The 21,741-nt window shown below is 40.2% G+C and overlaps 1 protein-coding gene across 7 annotated transcripts in view; it reads left to right on the forward strand.

Annotated features, from left to right (window-relative positions):
• The window catches only part of kmt2cb (lysine (K)-specific methyltransferase 2Cb), a 171,666-nt gene that overhangs the window by 132,391 nt on the left and 17,534 nt on the right, over positions 1–21,741 (forward strand). For 6 of the 7 annotated variants that reach the window (XM_051700822.1, XM_051700828.1, XM_051700827.1 and 3 more), the window contains 18 exons: positions 237–348; positions 3,159–3,225; positions 3,309–3,372; positions 4,270–4,502; positions 5,201–6,760; positions 7,001–7,192; positions 7,766–7,930; positions 8,073–8,214; positions 9,199–9,340; positions 11,781–11,959; positions 12,061–12,197; positions 12,531–12,741; positions 13,697–13,836; positions 14,067–14,168; positions 14,312–15,461; positions 15,891–16,027; positions 16,593–16,723; positions 16,868–17,039. In XM_051700822.1, the coding sequence (XP_051556782.1) occupies positions 237–348; positions 3,159–3,225; positions 3,309–3,372; positions 4,270–4,502; positions 5,201–6,760; positions 7,001–7,192; positions 7,766–7,930; positions 8,073–8,214; positions 9,199–9,340; positions 11,781–11,959; positions 12,061–12,197; positions 12,531–12,741; positions 13,697–13,836; positions 14,067–14,168; positions 14,312–15,461; positions 15,891–16,027; positions 16,593–16,723; positions 16,868–17,039 (5,036 nt within the window). The remainder of the gene's footprint in view (positions 1–236; positions 349–3,158; positions 3,226–3,308; positions 3,373–4,269; positions 4,503–5,200; positions 6,761–7,000; positions 7,193–7,765; positions 7,931–8,072; positions 8,215–9,198; positions 9,341–11,780; positions 11,960–12,060; positions 12,198–12,530; positions 12,742–13,696; positions 13,837–14,066; positions 14,169–14,311; positions 15,462–15,890; positions 16,028–16,592; positions 16,724–16,867; positions 17,040–21,741) is intronic. The other variant, XM_051700824.1, reaches the window with a different exon arrangement.

Here is a 21,741-nt window from a genome sequence, read left to right on the forward strand (position 1 = left end):
AATTTTGTAATGAGTGAATAAATCAATACATTTATTGAAGTAAAATAGCACAAAAGACAAGGTAGCGTTGTTAAATATTATAACATTCCAATACCAACACCAATTTACTTGACCTGATTATTATTTAAAAATGTTTTCATTTTTTCACTCAAAACTGTAAGTATTTATACTTCTTAAATACTTTTCATATGATATGATATGATGTTTGTGTTGACATTTCCATTGTTTTTATTCAGATTTTGATGATATCACTGACCCCATCATGAAGGCAAAGATGGTGGCATTGAAAGGTATCAATAAAATGATGGTTCAGAACAACTTGGGAATGTCTCCAATGGTCATGAACAGGTGAGTGAATAGTTTGACATTAGGGGTGGGTGATATGACCAAAATCTTGTATCACAATATAAATAATTGTATATCACGAGAACGATATATATCACAATATATTTAAATTTTTCTAAAAAATCAATAAAAATTGGTTGATATTTTAAATAACCATAGTGTATTGCCTATTTTTGTATAATCCAGTCAGTGAATTAAATTTATAAATGTAAACTACTTCTTCTTACATAATTTTCTCTTTATTTGGAACTTTACAAACATAGTCAAAGTAAAAATAAAATAAAAAACTCAATTTGGTTTTAAATCAACCTTACCATAATGCCAAATTTCATTATGGCACATTTCAGTCTAATGGTGTTGTCTATTATTATTATTATAAACTTTGCTCAAGAAACTCAACATCTTCTCAAAGCAGTGCAACAAAGGAAATAATACATACGTAAAAAAAAATCCAACTGCAATAAATGATTGAATGATTTAAGTCATCTCTATAGAGGATATCTGAATATCTGAAGGCAAACATTGCTTCATTAACTTAATTTTAGGAAGAGTGATGATGTGTAGTTTAAATAACGCATGACATATGACAATTGTTGACACATGACACAGTTTTTTAGCTGTTTTCCTCGTCAGGGGTGGTTAGAATTTTGGGCTGTCTAGCCGTTTGAGATGTTTGACTTCTTCCATAGTGCGGGGTAAAAAAATCTGTAGAATTCAGAGTAGAATTTTTTTTTTTGCCACGACAGAGAGAAACCAGATTGGGTAGCGCAAATGATCAGAATGATGTCCTTTAAAATTAGTCAATAGTTTGTTATCTCATATTCATTCGTTTTAGTCAGTTTTAGTCTGACGAAAATGACAATTTTAGTCAACGAAAATAAAATCTTTTAGTTGACAACGATGTGCAAAATGAACAAAAAAGTGTGTCAAACTGTAACAGACCAAACTTTAATCAAATATTCAAACATTTAGGGAACTATGTATAAACATTTTCTAATTTAAAAATTGATCAACTATATATCTATACAGTACATAGCCTACTGTCCTTGTTGTGAAAAAGACTGAGATCCTAAAATAATAACGTAAAGACTGAAGTATGAGCTACTTTTAGAAGTTAACCTACTGTACTCTGAATTCTTCATGCTTTAGAGACTTATACATTTTCTGTGAAATTATATTACACTGCGTGTAGCATGTTTCTTACGGAAACAGTGTATTCACAAGGCAAGTTACGCAACCCTACCCATAACCCTACATATTAACAAAATATTTAAGGCAGCCTCCGACCAGGAGTAAAGGTTGGAATAAAAAAGCAGACTGATATTTTATGACATCAATGAGCTCATGTTTTGCGTGACAGGCTTCAGTCCTTTTGACATACAGTATAATGTTGACATTTACACTCGTTTACATTTATGAGAGAGAGGAAAAAAAACTTTTAAGCAGCTCTTCAGCATGAAACCGTTCAAACGGTGCAGTTTTTAGGGTGCGTCACCTAGTGTCAAGTTTCAACACATTCAAAATATATACAGTATATAGGATATTAAAATGAATAAATGTCTATTTTCCCAGCCTGTTGTATTAGTATTTATTTATCACCCCTCATTTATTTTAGATACAGTTCCTGTATATTGTTATTTACACAGAATATACTATTTATCAAGTCTATTTTTATTACGTATCATATTTTAATGGGGATATAATTTATGACAGCTGACAGTTATGTGAGCAAACAAGGTTTGAACATCAACCGTAACAAGATCAAATTGAAGTTCACGGCTTTTTAACACTTCTGTGTACAAATTTGAAGGATATTTATTGGATCAATAAAGGTAAACGTCATATTATGCGGCTATGCATTACTTTACAGAGAGCTTACGACCTACTAGTTAAGTCTTGCCTTAAGAACAGGTGGTGCAACCAAATTAAGCACCGACTTAGTTACAAACTAACTAGTACGAAAAAAAAACACGTTTAGTGTGAACGGCCCCTGACTCATCCGTTCGCGCATATCTGAGCATGTGAGTGAAACAAGTTCGGAAGGCCTATATATTTTTTCATAAATTGCAAACCCAAAGTCCTACTGACCTGAACCCGGAAGCTTCTAACGTGAACCGCTCTGAGAGAGCTGAAAACAGCATGTTCGCGCGTGTACAGCATGTCACTTCAAGCGGTTTTTGTGTAGCTTTCCTACTGGTGTGGGGGCCCTCTCGACGTCCGGGGCCCCACGCAATTGCGTGGTTTGCATGGTGGTTAAAACCACTACTGGGTATTTACCCCGTTTTGAAGCAGTCCATTTTGCCTGTGTTCAACTCACACAGCTCAAGGGGAGAAATCCCCAGTTATTTATGGTTTAGATGAATCAATATCTAATACCTTCTTCTATATACAGATTCTATAGATGTTTCTTCTCCTTTTTATGTCTTGCACTCTTAATATCTTGCAGTATCATTTTTATCTCGTCATATTTTCATCAATAATATGCTTTAATAAAATTGTTTCATTATCGTCATGATGCACCTTTTTCATCTCATCTTCAATATCGTTGACGACTCATATCTTCATTAACGGACGTATTCATCAGTGATTTCATTGACGAGATTAACACTGGTGGTGGCGATTTTGTGTAATCGCGATAGAGACAATAATCCAAAATGTATACAGGTTGTCAAATTTCTACCGGTTTATCGTGTCTACAGGTATATCGCCCACCCCTAAATCTTTGAAGATATTATGAGATTTATTTTAGAGGAGCACGATTTGCACTTATAACACTTTCATTATTCCTCTCTCTTTCATAAACTTCCAATTAGTGTCCAGACAGGGCAGGGACCACCAGACCCTGATGGAGGTATAACGCCAATGCAGTTGACTGGACAGGTGAGACTCTATTCAGGTTGTCTTCATATCAGTTTCATCATAATCAAACTTTTTTCTCACAGTACTATTGATCTTTCATTTAGGATGGCAAACTTGCTCCCCACATGACAAGACCCAATCCTCCAAATTTTGGAACAGGATCTGTCCGTAAGTTTTTATACATTTTAGATGTCAATACACAGTCCGTATAGTTTCTCTGCCAATTTCTCTGCCATTTTTCTGTCCCCTAGGATTATTTTAAAGACCAAAAAAAGGTTTCTCTTAAAAAAAGTAGTTTTAGTTTAAGGATATATTATAATAACTTTCAACTTTTTATTATGCCTCTTTAATTAGTTTTTCTTTATTCTCAAGGTTGAAAGGTTACATTTGCTAGAATTCCTCAATTTTATTACCATCATACAAAATCAAAAATCCACTTCAGGTTTGTTCAAGGCCATGATTTTATTCCAGAATGTTTTTTTTATTATTTTTTTTAATTTGGAATGCCCAATTCCCAGTGTGCTTTTAAGTCCTTGTGGTCGCGTAGTGATTCGCCTCAGTCCGGGTGGCGGAGGACGAATCCCATTTGCCTCCGCGTCTGAGATCGTCAACCTACGCATCTTATCATGTGGCTTGTTGAGCACGTTGCCACGGAGACATAGCGCGTGTGGAGGCTTCACGCCATCAACCACGGCAACCACGCTCAACTCACCACGCGCCCCACCGAGAATGAACCACATTATAGCGATCATGAGGAGGTTACCCCATGTGACTCTACCAATCCTAGCAACCGGGCCAATTTGGTTGCTTAGGAGACCTGGCTGGAGTCACTCAGCACGCCCTGGGATTCGAACTAGCGAACTCCAGGGGTGGTAGACAGCGTCTTTACCACTGAGCTACCCCAGAATGTTTTAACTTAGATGAAACATAGTTTGAAAAGTTTGATGTGTATGATGTAATAACATACAAAGCATTTACTGGGCATGTTGTTGTCATTATATATTTGATCACAAAATACATATACTTTGCCAGTATCTAATCATTCTAACCCTTTTCCACTTCAAGATGACACCCAGAAGGTTCAGTATGAGGATTGGCTCAGAGAAACCCAGCAGCTTCTTCAGATGCAGCAAAAGTTTCTGGAGGAGCAGATCGGAGCCCACAGGAAGTCAAAGAAGGCCCTGTCGGCTAAGCAGAGAACTGCCAAGAAAGCAGGGAGGGACTTCCCTGAAGAGGATGCCGAGCAGCTCAAGCATGTGACAGAGCAGCAGGGCGTGGTGCAGAAACAGTTGGAGCAGGTATAGCAGAACCACAGTATCACTCATTCATGGTTTTATCCACATAGCTGCTTGCCTTTTACATGAATCCTCTGGACTCTCAGAAAAAAAAAGAAAAAAAAAACTCTCATTCAGTTAAGCATTATGATAGCATGTTTCCAAGTAAATTAAAAAGATTACATCAATGTCCATTAACTGATAAACATGTGTCTTGTCATTTTGCTTTAGTCAGCTTTCATTGGCAGTTTTCAGAATTTTTTAGTAGTGGATACAAAGTGACATTTAGGAGTATTGTAATCAATAAAAGTAAGGAAGTTTACTTTTTTTCAGCCATTTTGCAGTATTAGTTATAAAGACAGTAAAAATTCTGAAAGTGAAAATCAACTGCAATTAAATGTGACATTCAGTCCTGGTTTGCACAAAAAGGTAACTTTTTCTGACATAAATGCAGCTTAAGTGGTCGAGAATTGTTCGTAGATGTCATGTGATTATCTAACAGCTGTTATCTATATCATATGTGTCCTGCCATAAAGGCTAGTAAGAGTGAAGCAACTAAAGAACAAAATATTTTTTATACATATTTTTTTCTAAAATATAAACCTTCCTAACTTTTCCTCAAACTTTGTATAAACTTTCTTATAAGGTCAAAAAATAAAGAATAGAAGAAAATTGAAAAAAAAAAATTCAGTCATATTTTAGAATTTGTATACTTTTTCTAGATCCGCAAACAGCAGAAGGAGCATGCAGAGCTAATAGAGGAATACAGGGTCAAACAGCAGCAACAGGGTGGCATGCAACCTCCAATAATGCCTGGAATGCCACCAATGCAGCCACATGCAGGCATGATGCCAGCTGGGGCTCCTATTAACCAACCTATGATTGGGGCCATGATGCCCATTCGGCTTCACCCTGGCCAGCCAGATGCAGCAAATATTCCTAACACAACAGGCTGGCTCCCAGGAGCTCCTGTTCCCAGTGGAGGACCTCAAATTCAAGGAGTAATGCCGCCTCAAGTAGTGCAGGCACAGCCTTCACAGCCTCCAGTTGCTAGGCTCAGTCAAGGGCAGGCAGGTAGCGAGTCTCCTCATGTGAATTTTGATGATACCAACCCATTTAGTGAAGGCTTCCAGGAGCGGGAGCGTAAGGAGAGATTACGGGAACAACAGGAAAGGCAAAGAGTCCAGCTTATGAAGGAAGTTGAAAGGCAGCGTGTGAAACATTGCATGGAGATGGAGCAACAACAAATCCCTAACTGCCAAGATGGTAACATTAGGGCCCTTTCCCAGATGCCTTTTTACAACCAGGTGCTTCCGCAAGACTTCATGCAGCCACCCAGGATGCAGCAGCAGATGCAAGGGCCAGCATTTCCACAGCAACAGGGCATGCAGCCAGGGTTTGGAGGTGGGCCGCCCAGATCAATGATGGGTAATGGACCATTTCCTCAGGAAATTGTACCAGGATTTGTTTCAGAGAACCTAGCAGCACATGGGTCGAACTTTTTCCAGGCACAACCTAGACCACAGAGATATCCTGGTGCAAATATGATGCTTCAAGGGCATCAATTTTCAGTGGAAGGGCCTACGCCCTTGCCTCCAAACTTTCCAAGTCCTGGTCCATCGCTTATACAGCTGTACTCCAACATCATCCCGGAGGAGAAGGGTAAGAAGAAAAGGAACCGTAAAAAGAAGAAAGAAGATGATTGTGAGTCACTGAGAGCCCCCTCGACACCTCACTCAGACCTTACAGCCCCTTTAACACCCTGTGTCTCAGATACATCATCCACACCTACAAGGAACCCAGTGGTCTTTGGAGAGCATGAGCTCTGTGAGACGTCTCAGCCTGGTTCATCTACCCCAGTCTCCATGTGCAGCCAGCCCCATTCTGAGCTGGAGCGCCAGCTCTCTGAAGGCAGCTGTGGTGGAGGGACCGAGATGGGTATAAGTCATCAGGAGATGCATGACAGGATCCTCTCCAATATCAAATTAGAGAAGGTGGAGGCAAGTGAGTGCCATGGACATAAGGGAATGGAGATGGAATTAGGATTAGGCATGGTCAAGATGGAAGGAGACAGAGAAGGATTGTTGCCCCATCCTGCAAGCCAAAGCCCAGCAAATAGCTCGAAAGGAGAAGCTGGGAATGAGCTTCTTAAACACCTACTGAAGAATAAGAGAACTCCACCTCCCGTATTGCTCCACCAGAGGTCTGAAGAGAGATCAGAGGAAGAGGGATCCATAGACAGCAAAGCATTTTTGCGCCTGACCTCCATGGACAGCACTGGGGTAAGTCATTGATTGGGATCGTAGCTTAACGGTTCTGGTTCAGATTCTTATTCCACGTAATGATCCTGGTTTCTTAACAATTCTTTTAGTTTTAAGCACTTTATCCATAAACTTAACCGAACGTCGTGAAAAACATTTGTTTTCAGTTTAAAATTTTTTTTATCCAGTTCTGAATAACAACCGATTCTCTTGTCCCAACACAACATTGAACATTGACAGTTTTACTGTTCCTTCCAACAGACATTCTCTGATTCAAACCACCCTGATTTCCCTGGACCATTACTTCCAGTGGACAAAAAGAAGCAGAGAAACAAGAGAGCACCCAAGAGTGGGGAAAGACCAGCCCCCCGCTGTAAAAAGAGGAAGAAAGAGAAAGATGACAGTCAAGCAGTGTTTTCCTCAACTGAGCCAGTAATGACCCAGTTAAAACAGGTAAAAGATAAAACATTTCTCCTCCATCTAGATGATTCAGAAGGGTGTGAACTGGCATTGTGAGATGCCACCAATGAATTGCGTTGCAAAAAGCACTGACTATCAGAGTATTTTAATACAGTGTTCCATACGCATTGATGTAAGAATGCAGCTATTCAAGAACTGTTAAAAGAACCAAACTACATGAAAATAATTGGAACTAGTATTTACATTTTTTAAATAAGAATTAAAACAAATAATATAGCATAAATAAAAAGTTGTAATTTCCCAATCCTAGTTATGTGAAATGGAGCGAATTATGCATGGTTCCCTGACATGGTGAAATTTCAAATTCACTAGGCCTTAATTATTTGCTTTGTATATTTTTTAATATTCAAGTCTTTCTCAGTGCTAGGAATTGGATCACAGTGCAGCTATAATACTCTTTACATAAGATAACAGGCTTCTGACTAATTAATTACACTTAAGTAGGACCTCAAGAGTCCAGGTCTCTTGGCTTCTAATGCTTTTCTAAGCATGACCTTTATCTCACAATTCTAGTGTGTATGATTTTGTCTTATTCTTTTATTGTAGCAGCTCTCTCTGTTGCCCCTAATGGAGCCTCTGGTGGGGGTAAACTTTGCCCACTTTGTGCCTTATGGAGGCAGACAGCTGGATGGAGAAAGCCGTCTCTCGGGAACATTTGGGAGTGCCTCATTGGACGGTGTTTCTGACTATTACTCCCAACTGATTTACAAGGTAATTAAGAGAAGCCGTTGCTGTAGTAGTATCAAAAACAGCTATCATTTTTATTACATCATATCTTGTGACATCAGTGGTAAAGTTCAGATTTCTCTTATTAGACATGCGTATGTTGACTCATATTTTTATCTCACTACAGCAAAATAACATGAGTAATCCCCCCACCCCTCCTGCTTCCCTGCCCCCAACCCCTCCTCCGGTGGCACGGCAGAAGTTGCTCAATGGCTTTGCCACAACAGAAGAGCTTGCCAGCAAAGGTGCCGTCATTGCTGGGAATGATGGTGAGGGGCAGCTGTAAAGTTATTTATATTGTTTCTGGGTTACTTGTAGAAACTATATTGTTTCTGGGCTGGGCTACTTGTAGTTACTTGTAGCCCAGCCAATGAACCACTTACTTAAACTAGAGAAAGACCGATAATTGATTTGACCGATATTTTTACAGATACAGTAATGCCTCTTTTCTACTTACCCCTATTTTCCGGAAAAAAAGTCGCACCTGATCAAAATCACATTGTTGAGAGAGAGAAAAAACAGATAAGTCGCATCTCTGTATAAGTCACACTTTTTGTTGCAAAAGTTGCCGGACTTCCCTTCAGCCACCCAATTGTCATGATCTGCTCATCTCTATGCTGTGTAACTCTATGCTGTATGCAAATAAACAGCTTTTAGTTTGTGAGTAAAGTAGTAAACATGTTGTATTCTAGTCATTCATTAAGTCTAGTGTTTGTTAGCGCAATAATATTATGATGGACAGAATATTTAAACAGGTTGCATAAAATACTTTGAAAAGTACTTTGTGATGTAAGCATATGTTTTTTTGACGTGCAGTTTGTTTGACCAGTTGACATCAATGATGTAAAAATTATGTAAATAATTAGTTTCAGACTATATGTCGCAGGACCTTTTTACATGATAAAAAAACTCAATTTATATTCCGGAAAATACGGTAATTGGTTATCGGTTCTTCAATATCAGGTCTGCCAATTCAGATTAAATTTAGCAGTTAGACATAACCCAAAGCATAACTGAAAATGTATTTGTGACCATTCAACTTTGAATAAATATAATGACATAAATAATAAGAATAGCAATAATAATAAATGATAATTATTGTTTTTACTATTATTATATTTAGAATGTCAAACTTGGTTTTACATAACACTTAAACATAAAACATTGGTTTATCTCTGTCAGTTGATATCACACCATAGCTTATTTAAGATGGTAATATAACATCATTGACACTAGGTCTACTTTTTTATCAGTTTCCAAAGGGCTTCTTTCGAGACCACTACAATTTAAAGCTGAGGAGGAGCTGCTGGCTCGAGCTCTGGCTCAGGGGCCCAAAACTGTGAATGTGCCAGCCTCTCTTCCCACCCCACCACATAACAATCAGGAGGAGCTCAGGTCAGTCACACAGCTGAGATTACACTGCCCACTCAAGTTTCAACTTTACTGTTTTTTCAAAGTCTGCCCTAGAGACCTAAAAACATACACTGGTGGCCAAAAGTTTGGAATAATGTACAGATTTTGCTCTTATTGAAAGAAATTGGTACTTTTATTCACCAAATTGGAATTCAGCTGATCACAATGTATAGTCAGGACATTAATAATGTGAAAAATTTCTATTACAATTTGAACTACTTCAGAGAGTTCTCATCAAAAAGTCCTCCATGTGCAGCAATGACAGCTTTGCAGATCCTTGGCATTCTAGCTGTCAGTTTGTCCAGATACTCAGATGACATTTCACCCCACGCTTCCTGTAGCACTTGCCATAGATGTGGCTGTCTTGTCTGGCACTTCTCACGCACCATACAGTCTAGCAGATCCCACAACAGCTCAATGGGGTTAAGATCCAGTGACTCCGTGCTGAGTGACTCCAGCCAGGTCTCCTAAGCAACCAAATTGGCCCGGTTGCTAGGGAGGGTAGAGTCACATGGGGTAACCTCCTCGTTTGTTCTCGGTGGGGCACATGGTGAATTGAGCGTGGTTGCCGCGGTGGATGGCGTGAAGCCTCCACACGCGCTATGTCTCCGTGGCAACACGCTCAACAAGCCACGTGATAAGATGCGCGGGTTGACTGTCTCAGACGCGGAGGCAACTGGGATTCGTCCTCCACCACCCGGACTGAGGCGAATCACTATGCGACCACAAGGACTTACAGCGCATTGGGAATTGGGCATTCCAAATTGGGAGAAAAAGGGGAAAAATCAAAAAAAAAAAAAAAAAAGATCCATAACACTCTTTTCCAATTATCTGTCGTCCAATATCTGTGTTTCTTTGCCCACTCTAACCTTTTCTTTTTGTTTTTCTGTTTCAAAAGTGGCTTTTTCTTTGCAATTCTTCCCATAAGGCCTGCACCTCTGAGTCTTCTCTTTACTGTTGTACATGAAACTGGTGTTGAGCGGGTAGAATTTAATGAAGCTGTCAGCTGAGGACATGTGAGGCATCTATTTCTCAAACTAGAGTCTCTGATGTACTTATCCTCTTGTTTAGTTGTACATCTGGCTTTCCACATCTCTTTCTGTCCTTGTTAGAGCCAGTTGTCCTTTGTCTTTGAAGACTGTAGTGTACACCTTTGTATGAAATCTTCAGTTTTTTGACAATTTCAAGCATTGTATAGCCTTCATTCCTCAAAACAATGATTGACTGATGAGTTTCTAGAGAAAGCTGTTTTGTTTTTGCCATTTTTGACCTAATATTGACCTTAAGACATGCCAGTCTATTGCATACTGTGGCAACTCAAAAACAAACACAAGACAATGTTAAGCTTCATTTAATGAAACAAATAGCTTTCAACTGTGTTTGATATAATGGCAAGTGATTTTCTAGTACCAAATTAGCAATTTAGCATGATTACTCAAGGATGAGGTATTGGAGTGATGGTTGCTGGAAATGGGGCCTGTCTAGATTTGATCAAAAATGACTTTTTTCAAATAGTGATGGTGCTGTTTTTTACATCAGTAATGTCCTGACTATACTTTGTGATCAGTTGAATGCCACTTTGGTGAATTAAAGTACCGATTTCCTTCCGAAACAGCAAAATCTGTACATTGTTCCAAACTTTTGGCCGCCAGTAGTTCAGATATTTTCAGTCCTACAAATACATCTCTTAGTCATAGTTGTAATTTTGCCAAGCTCTAGAGGATTTAGCAGATATGAAAATTACCAGGGACTCAAGAAGTCTAGTTCTCAAGATGGACTTGATATTAATATGTGCTTAAAGTCCCTATTAAATCAAAATGTTTAAAAATGAAATCAAAAGAGCTTTGATGCTTTTAGTCTTTTTGCGTTGAGGCCATGTATATGTTAGTGTACAAAATTAGCTTTTAGCAGATATACACCTAAACTTTACAGTCTGTGGAAAATGGACCAAAAATATTGTTGACTCATCTTGAACAACTTTTTGTCCAATAAAATACTCTGTAGAGTGAAAATGTTCAGTAAAATTATAAATACCACCTGCTCCTGACTAGCGATAGCAAGTAAACTAAAAGACTGCAATGCAAAATAAAGGCTGTTGGCTATATCTTTTTATTTTTTATTTTTTTATTTTAAGGGACAAGCCCTTCGATTTGTCCCACCCCAACTTCCTGTTTTAATAGGAAATACTTCACCACTGGAAAGAAATATGGGCTCATCAAGCATGGGGTTGTCGTGGGGTCTTTAATGTAAATAGAATATCAGACAGTACTTTGAAATGTGCATGCATATGTACAAGACAAAACAGTTAAATTAATGATATTCAAGAATGTTATTTTCTTCCTTTGAGATTGTTTTTCAGCTTCTATAATTTTTATCATTGATCATTTTCATGTTTGTCATTTTCTCTCTCTCATACACACAGGGGACAGGAACATGATGAAGACCGAGACACCCCAGACAGCTTTGTCCCATCTTCGTCTCCAGAGAGTGTTGTTGGGATGGAGATCAGTCGCTATCCAGATCTCTCACTGGTCAAGGAGGAACCTCCATCTCCAGCCATGTCTCCTGTAATCCCTATGTTTCCTGTCTTTAGGGGCAAAGGTAAAGATTCTTTCTTTTTGGTGCCTTCACTTACAAATGTTCTGTGTGCTGTTGATGACCACAGTTGATCAGATTTTGATTTTTGATTTTCTTTATTCCAGGCTCAGAGTTCAAGCTACGAGAGGTCAAGACAGAGCCTTCATCTATGTTCTTCGGCTCTCCATTTGGATCAGTGCAGAACGGTTCCAACACAGGGCTGGTTTCCATTGCCATCACCTTGAAGCCAGCTGCTGCAAAGGTGAATGCTCACTGTGAATAGGGGTGGATAAGAGAGAAAACAGTTAGTACATTTAGAAGCACTTTTCAGTCGTAATATAGCAAAAAATCTTCTTTTTAAGGTGTCATGTAAATGCTTTAGTCGGACTGACATTGCATCAGCCTAATTTTGAGAAGTCGGATTAACAGACTTCGATAATGTGTTTGTAGCTCTGCTTTGTCCAGCTTGTACTGTAAACAACTTATTTGGACCACAACTGGCCTCAGCGTTAAGTGAATGCTTGCTCCGAAAGACAAGTGAGATGCGACTAGGGAACATGACTCCATGTTCTTTTGTTTTTCTGTGCTCTTTCAGAACATTACTGATGTTGTAGCGGCCATTGCTGACCTGATCCGTGTAAAGATCCCCAGCAGTTATGAGGTCAGCAGTGGACCAGGGACTATGGGGGCCATCAAGTCCTCCATGGAGCCACAGCGTCCAGCCTCTGCTTTTCATGAGCCGAATGGACCAGTTGCCCCATGGCAAGGGCCACGACAACTGCAGCTTCAGCAGAACCATAACAAAAGTGAGGAAAACCTACTCAAAAATATATATTATAGTAGCATTTAGAACTTTGAACGTTTTAAACTTTGTGGAAACAAATTACTGTGTTCCCAGTTGTCTGCTAGAAGAAATAGTCCCTGACATTTAAACTAAAGTTAATAGTTGGTCTCTTTGGGTTCCTTGCAGTGATATACACTGTAGCTAGGTGGACATCATAGTTGTTACTAAGGAAATGTATCCGTAATCAACCGAAATGTAAATTAAATCAAGATTAAATAAAAATTAAAAATAAATAAATCATAATTGATTGACACTTCACACTTTTTAGCTTTTTTGACACTTCCTTAAAGGGAAGTTGTACCTCTGGTTGTATATACAATATAGAATACATAAACGTTCTCATTAAAATTTCACCAAAATACATAGAAATCATTAGAATGATAAACAATCACATTTATGCTGCATTCTGCATATACATATCTGGCAATTCAGACATGATATTAAGGCTTATCTCACTTAAAGGATACTATTACAATATTTCATGAGCAATTAGGCTATTAAGCTGTAATTTTAACCAGCTGTTAAATTGAGTGTACATACACTCCTTCCAATCATGGCATTGCAATCGGGATCTAATTGTTTGTGCACCAGTTGTTAACTGTGCAGTATTATGTCTGTGTCTGGTTCAGGTGCTGACGGAAAATCACTATTGATTATGTGAATGATTGGAGAAGCTACTTAAACAGAGTGGTAATCTTGGCCTGGACTCTATCCTATTGAAGACTGCTCATGTGTGTCAGATACTTAATAAATGCACTCAATCAAACTAAAAGACTCAGAATACAAGATTACACCTCATTCGTCACAGGGAAATGACACAGCTCTCAATTATCATTGTGTAACTTCTGTTTTTTACACTAATCAGAGCTGGTAGGAAAAGCCTGTTCTTGTTATTGACAGCTGCTGGTCTCTTTCAGTTCTGGCTGATGGTAGAGAGCAGTATGAAAAGGGGCGGGGCAGCCTGGGGCCAAAGCAACAATGTTGTCGACACTGTAAAGTGGTTGTCCTGGGTAACGGTGTGAGGAAAACTACCAAAGATGATCAAGGCAAAGCACAGGTATGAATATGTTCTGACTTGTTTTGATTTGTTCATAATGTATTTTAAAGACATCTGCAACCTATTTTACATATATGTTTTACATTCAGAATGTGATGAATGTGAAGTAAATTGGGTCCATTTTGAATTCATGTTGACTTTAAATGAAATTGACCTTTATTATTTGTAGACACCACTCAAATCTTCCTTGATATTGTAAAACCAACTTCTCTTCCTCTGGTTCCTCCCAGGAGTCCCAGCTTGGCTCTGATGGGGGTCTGGTGTTCTGTAGTCATAGCTGTCTCATTTTGCACTCATCAGCCTCGCAGTCCAATGGAAACATGGACAACAAGGTTTGTTTTTCTCTGTAATATTAATCCATACAAAAACTTTGTAAAAGCTTTGTGTCTGGTTGATTGTACTGACTGATGTATGAATTGCCCTTGATTATGCATGATGATGTTTCATGTGTAATGTTTCTGTGTTGTATTTCCAGGCATCTGTTGCTCTCCTCCATGAAAGTGCTTTGAAACAGAGTCCTTCCAAAGTCCAGCACCAGTACAGCAACAACATGTCCTCACTGGATGTCCACTGCCTTGCGCAGCTTCAGCCCAAGCCGTCCCCTCCCTCTCCAACCCCTCACTCAGTTTTTACTCCAACCGAGCCAGCTAAAGCAATTAAGACAGAGCCCAAACCTGAAACAATAGCAGAGAGCCAACTTAAAGTGACAGTTAAGCTAAAACCGCGTTTCCAGAGCCAAGACAAACCTTGGCATCATGGCAAACGCTGGAAAGGCCTGCGCTGGCGAAGGTGGACAGTACAGATTGTGATACCGAAAGTTGCCACCCAAACATCCGACTCAGAAGTCGAGGAGCTGCTGAAGCAACTGAATTCATCTCTGCAGCCCTGCTCCACAATTCGTGACTGGCGCCGGTGCTGTTTCTGCCAGCAGGAGGGCGATGGGTTGACAGACGGTCCTGCCAGGTTGCTGAACCTAGATTTGGACACCTGGGTGCACCTGAACTGCGCCCTCTGGTCTTCTGAGGTCTATGAGACACAATCAGGTGCCCTGATGAATGTGGAACTGGCACGCCAGCGTGGGCAAAGTGTGGTTTGTGCTTTTTGCCATCGTCTAGGTGCTACCAGTGGCTGTCATCGACTGCGTTGCCTCAACATCTACCACTTCACTTGTGCCCTTCATGCTGGCTGTACGTTTTTCAAGGACAAAACGATGCTCTGCCACCAGCACCGGCCGCGAGGAGCTGGCGCTGCCATTGGCTTGCATTTAGAACAGCAGCTGCGTTGCTTCTCTGTGTTCCGTCGCGTATTTGTGCAACGTGATGAACTGCGACAGCTAGCGGCGGCCGTGCAGCAGCCTGAGCGTGGCTACACCTTCCGTGTTGGCAGTTTGTTGTTCCATGCGATGGGTCAACTGCCACCTGCCCTACTCCCCACGTTCCACTCATCTACAGCCATATTTCCACCCGGCTACGAGGCAAGCCGGCTCTACTGGAGCATGCGGCATGGCATGAAGCGCTGCCGATACGTCTGCTCAGTGGAAGAGCACGAGGGCCGTCCGGAGTTCATCATCCGTGTCATAGAGCAGGGCTACGAGGATCTGGTGCTCACTGACATCACTGCGAAAGGTACGATGCAAAAAGGTGCCTTGTATGTGCAACATGATAAAGCGACAATTTATAAAAGCTGCAGGTGATTGGACAGCTCACACCGTGAAATCTTATTTGTCAAAAATTCTGCTCCACATAACTGTACATTAAATATCAAATCTGCTCTGTTTGGTTGTTATTGTCATTTTGGACAGAAAAATTTAATGTTGCAGGACATTTGTTGCATATCACTTTGGATTGCTGGTCAGGACACGTTGACAGTCTCCATACTAATAATTATATCTGATTCGCATTGTGTCTTAATCAGGCGTGATGCGACAAGTGTTCTTCAAAAAGATTCTGAAAAGTTTTTTTGTTGTCATTTTAAAGACACTGCTACAAGGCAGTAACAGCAGTTTATCTTGGTTTCTGTTCTGACTTCTGGTTCATTCTCACCATTTGTTGTAGGAGTCTGGGACAAGGTTCTTGGGCCTGTGGCAGAGAGGAGGGCAGAAACCAGCATGCTGAGACTCTTCCCTGTCTATCTGAAGGGAGAGGATCTGTTTGGCCTTACCACCTCTGCAGTTACTCGCATTGCTGAATCGGTAATTACAGTGAACCTTAGGCCAAAAATATACTGTATGCAAGTGCTCAAGCATAGACGTGAATGATTGGCCAACACATTTTAGGCATGTTGTACATGACGTGTGTTCTTGTTTCACTGTGGTGTTAACAAACCTCAGTACTTAAGGTAGCTATAGAGTTACCCTAAAATGTCTGTGACATTAAACTGGATGTTAAGATAGAATCATGTTTTTTAAGATCTAACTTGCTGAGCCAGATTCAAACTGTTGCTCTGCCATGACAGTAGTTGACTTGAAAGAGAAAACTGACCATAGAAGAAGACAATGGTTTACTATAAAGCCCTTTATAGCACCCCTTGTGGCAACTTTGAGGATGCAACACATACTTGCATTGTGTAATAACCTGCACTCTTTTCGAAATGTAACAAATCATGGAATCAAGCGATCAAGCTTGTGTAACTAGAAGGGTTTGCATTCATGTACTTGCATGAACTATGTTTCATCCCTTACCTTTATTGCCAGCACTGCACGTTATGTGCAGTTTTGACTTGATAAACTAACTCTGGGTTTTATGACTTTGTTCTAGCTGCCAGGTGTGCAGGCGTGTTCAAGGTATCGATTCCGTTATGGGCGTAACCCCATGTTAGAGCTTCCGCTGTCAATCAATTCATCTGGCAGTGCTCGTTCTGAGTTGCAGACCTTCCCCCATCATGAGAGGTCAGTATTTTTTTTCACAAAGAGATTGTATCGGAATCATGATAAAATTGAAATAGATAGTAGATGAAGCAGATAGTCGGGCTAATTAATTAATTTATTTCTGCTATTATCTTTGATGATATATACTCACACATACACACACAGGGTGAAGATCCTATCTGTGTGGTCCAGAACATCTCACTGTATCCAGAACTCAGCCATGGCGGAGAGTGGATCATCTCATAGTAAGCACTTTGTGCACTCCAAGTCATCTCAGTATCGCCGACTGACCAGCGAGTGGAAGACAAATGTTTATCTGGCACACTCCCGCATCCAGGTGAGACTGTGAACATGAGACACTTCCTGAAGAACGATGCGTTTTATTTCATTTCGATTTTATTGATAATTAATAAATACAAGAAAATTCACAATACAATAAATAATTCAAATAATAAACTCTATAAAGAGACTCTGTTCTGAATCTTATTTTTGTATTTTTTGTTAAAAATGTATTCGTTCTGTATGACATTAACAGTCCTTGTTTATACTAATGTATGACAGTAGCCTCTTTCACACATACAACCAGGTAAATTATAGGAAAATCATTGGGTTGCCTTTACTGGTAAATGTTCCTCATATACTGTTCACACATGCCATGACTTTCCATCTTTTTTTTGTGTTTTTTTGGATTTTACTCCCTTTTCTCACCAATTTGGCATGGCCAATTACCAATGCTCACTAGGTCCTCGTGGTGCAGCAGTTGCTCACCTCAATCCGGGTGGCAGGGGACAAATCTCAGTTGCCTCAGCTTCTGATACAGTCCGCCCACGCATCTTATCACGTGGCTTGCTGGGCGTGTTACCGTGGAGACTTAGCACGCTATTCCAGCAATCTCAGTGCACAACTTAGCACGTGCCCCATCGGGAGCAAGAACCACTATATCGCGACCACAAGGAGGTTAACTCGTGTGACTCTGCCCTCCCTAGCAACCGGGCCAATTTGGTTACTTAGGAAGCCTGGCTGGATTCGTTCAGTACACCCTGGATTTGAATTCGTGACTCCAGAGGTAGTAGTCAGCGTCATTGCTTGCTGAGTTACCCAGGCCCCCTTTTTTCAGTTTTGCTACTATAATTCACACATCAGCACTAAATACCCTTAAACTCGGTGATGTCATTTGCAAGAAAAGTCTAGACGGAAATGTAGACTTATTGTTTGAAAACATGCCGGGTATTATATTGTATCTGAATTCTGAACATCGTAATGTTGGTGATGTTTTACATTTTATTACAAATGTTTACATTAATGCAGTTGCTTGCGACAACTTCAAATGAGACTGATGAACTACAGAGAACAAAATGCTGTTGATAGCATCCAAAGGTGGAGATACCATCTGCAGCTGAAAAACACAGTAATGTGTATGTATATTGCTTTAAAGAGGTCTGTGCATTCTATCAGAAAAGACTCTGGATGATTGGAATTATACGAATGTAGAGAAATAATAACAGAATATTTGACATAAGCCCCATCCTATGGTTCAGATCTCTGATACTTGCTTGAATCGTCAGATCCTGCCGATTCACAATGCTTGTGAATGAGCCGTTGTTTTGTGATTGAGCCCTTGCAAAAAGGCCAGGCATAGTTTGTGCAATACCCCTGCAGAAGCAAACAACGTTTTGCATTTGAGCCCTACGATAAGGGTGACGCTGCTTGTGCAAACCCTGCAAAAGGACAAACAATGTTGTGTTTGAGCCCTACGATAAGGGCGACGCTGTTTGTGCATACCCTTGCAAAGAAACAACATTTTACGTTTGAACCCTCTGATAAGGGCGAGCTTTGTGATAAGGGTGAGCATTGTTTGTGCAATACCCCTGCAAAGATAAACAATGCTTTGCCATGTGAAGGGAGAATAAATGGTTTATTTATCAACCACATTTGTGATGTCATGGGACACTTGGAAGCATGACCCAAAAGACATGCCACAGTTGCAGCACCTAGACAGCACATTTGCACTGCTTAGGAGATGGATTGAGCCACTAGTAGAAACACGCCACAGTTGTGGCACCTGGACAGCACATTTGTGCTGCTTAGGAGCTAGATTGAGCCGATAGCAGAAAACACGCCACAATTTTGGCACCTGGATTGTGGCATAGACAAAAAGCTTCATGATTGTGTTGCATATGGCCCTTGCAAAAAGGGCGAGCATGGATGCACTTGCCAGTAAACAAAGGGAAAATTACATGTGAACTGTAATATAGAGTGGTGTACCAGAAAAATGACTACAATATATTATGGAAAGTAAACAATAGGCCAATGCATATCAATAATGAAGTTAAGGAATGGAAAATACCTTTAAATGTTTCTAACTATTTGAAATTTTCTTACACTTTGAAATCTTAGACGACTGAAAGGTCAAGGGACTGGCGAATGCCATAAGATCCAGATCAAAAGGCAAATATGTAAATGTGAATAATGATGTGATGTTAGATACCAAAGCTTCTGTTGAAGCCTGCGTCAAACCAACAACACCTATGTATAATCCATGACGTGAAGCTTCAATCGATTGAATATTTCATATATGCTTCAAAAGAATCGTTAATCCAGCACGGGTTTTATCCCAATAAGTAATGCAAATCCTTACCTGCTACTAAACATTACTGCCCCGACCACAAGCATATATTGTATGGTGCAAAATTACCAAATTGCATATGTTTCTTAAAATATAATGTTTTTAGCTTAAGTGGTGGAGCATTAATGGGAGTTTTTGTTGACCAACAGATGCAGAAAATTTAACTATATGTGGAAACGTAAATAAAGACGCCTTGGAATTTCAAAGGTTTGTGATAAAGCCCCATTGTTAGGAAGCTTCAAATCCTATTACTAATTAAAAGAATTAAAAGGTTACAGTAACCCATAATATTGCAAATCTCTACACTGAAAGATGCCATAAAGAAAAAAAAATGATTTGATTATTTTTTGTATTAGAGCAGCAAATGCATTGTTCTGTTAATGAAATAGGAATGTAATGAGCAATGCCTACCACTATGTGTCATAAGGCCTACAGCTACGGAAGAAACTTCACCTTTAAGAGAAACAGGGATGTAGACATACAGTAGAATTCAAGAAAACACTCCGTGATTAGCTTGCGATAGCAGCGTCAACAGAACACAAGAGGCATTGTTTTAATGGATATAATCAGACCCCATAAATTGGAGTACCTATGCATGATGACGTGCATGAATATTGGAGCCTGATTCCCGAGTGGGAGAACACCCAGGGTTCGGTTACCCGTGTGCCTGGCCGCCACACTGGTGGAACGCACAATCTCCTAACATGATCGGTGAGAACCGAGTACTGTAGTAAAATGAAATAGTGCTGCTTGAAAAGTAATGTTGATGCAGTATAAGGGAAATGATGCACATATAACTGAGAACATTGATAACAGAAAGCCTAGATCCCCATCAACCACCAGCTATTTGCATTGATGATTGTTCCCCCAAAGAATAATAATAAGAACTTAGCGTATTTCCTGATGGAGAACAGCTGTGCTGAGGAGTGTGAACATCATGGTGAGTAGAGTAGAAAATGTCTTCATCGGCTCAGCTGAAGAGAAGCTCTCTGACCAATTTATTGGCATTTTTCTTACTTCCAAATCACTGGTGTTATGGCGAGGAATAATTGCATCATCTCCGTCTGAACTATCATGCGTCCTGACATCGTATGAACTGTAACCAATAATCTTATGGCTCTGTTCACACATACCATCAATATGGAAATTTATAGGTAATGATACAACTTCTCATTAGGGGAAATTGTCAGAGCAAAATGTACCAGTATTTTCAGACGAGTCGTGTTCACACATGACATCTAACCTGAAAATTGCAGTACATTTTCTGGAAAAGGCTGTATGTGTGAAAGGGGCTTATTTAACAGTTTATTGTTACAATATTGTTAAAAATAATTAATATTACATATTACAATTAATATTTGACACCTATGTCAAAATGAACAGTTTTCGAGAAAATTCTGATAAACCCCATTGGACTGAACTCAGGAGGAGGCTTTGTTATACTCTAAATGTCTTGAGCAACTACAGTTTCTGTCATTCCTTTAATGTTGACATCCCACTACCTTGTTTTCAGTTGTATGTTTTATTTACATTTGGAGAATCGGATGGTTTTGGTATGCAGGGCCGTGTCTCTCAGTGGTTGGTTGTTATCAGCCTCAGCAACTCAACTCCCTGCTTTAGTTAATGGCCCTACCAACTCGTAGTCAACTTCTGACTTGTTTAAAATGATCGTTCAGTTGCTTAGTCGGGCTCATCTGACCTTAGCAGTGACTAGTGAGCTTCTTCTCACACTGAAGAACTGACAAGCCATTGGCCTGCTTTGATCTGATCCAAACTTTTTCTCAGCAAACACAAAGCCACATATTGCAAATGCTGATTCTTCCATGATTATTCTGTAAGGGGTTTTCCCCGGAGGAGGGGGCCTGGGTAGCTCAGTAGTAAAGATGCTGGCTACCACCCCTGGAGTTCGCTAGTTCGAATCCCAGGGCATGCTTAGTGACTCCAGCCAGGACTTCTATGCAACCAAATTGGCCCGGTTGCTAGGGAAGGTAGAGTCACATGAGGTAACCTCCTCGTGGTCGCTATAATGTGGTCCATTATCGGTGGGGTGCGTGGTGAGTTGAGCGTGGTTGCCGCGGTGGATGGCGTGAAGCCTCCACACGTGCTATGTCTCCATGGCAACGCGCTCAACAAGCCACGTGATAAGATGCACGGGTTGACGGTCTCAGACGTGGAGGCAACTGGGATTCGTCCTCCACCACCCGGACTGAGGCGAATCATTACACAGCCACGAGGACTCAAAAAGCACATTGGGAATTGGGCATTCCAAATTGGGAGAAAAAGGGGGAAAATCCAAAAAAAAAGAAAAGAAAAGCCCCGGAGGAACTGTAAGGTAATACAGTTATACCCATTAGAGAGACCAGTATGAATAATGAAGACCAGGAGTCAAAGTTGAGTTTCAGTCAGTTGAGAG

Source organism: Myxocyprinus asiaticus, chromosome 6, assembly GCF_019703515.2.
Source record: "Myxocyprinus asiaticus isolate MX2 ecotype Aquarium Trade chromosome 6, UBuf_Myxa_2, whole genome shotgun sequence".
Lineage (NCBI taxonomy): Eukaryota > Metazoa > Chordata > Actinopteri > Cypriniformes > Catostomidae > Myxocyprinus > Myxocyprinus asiaticus.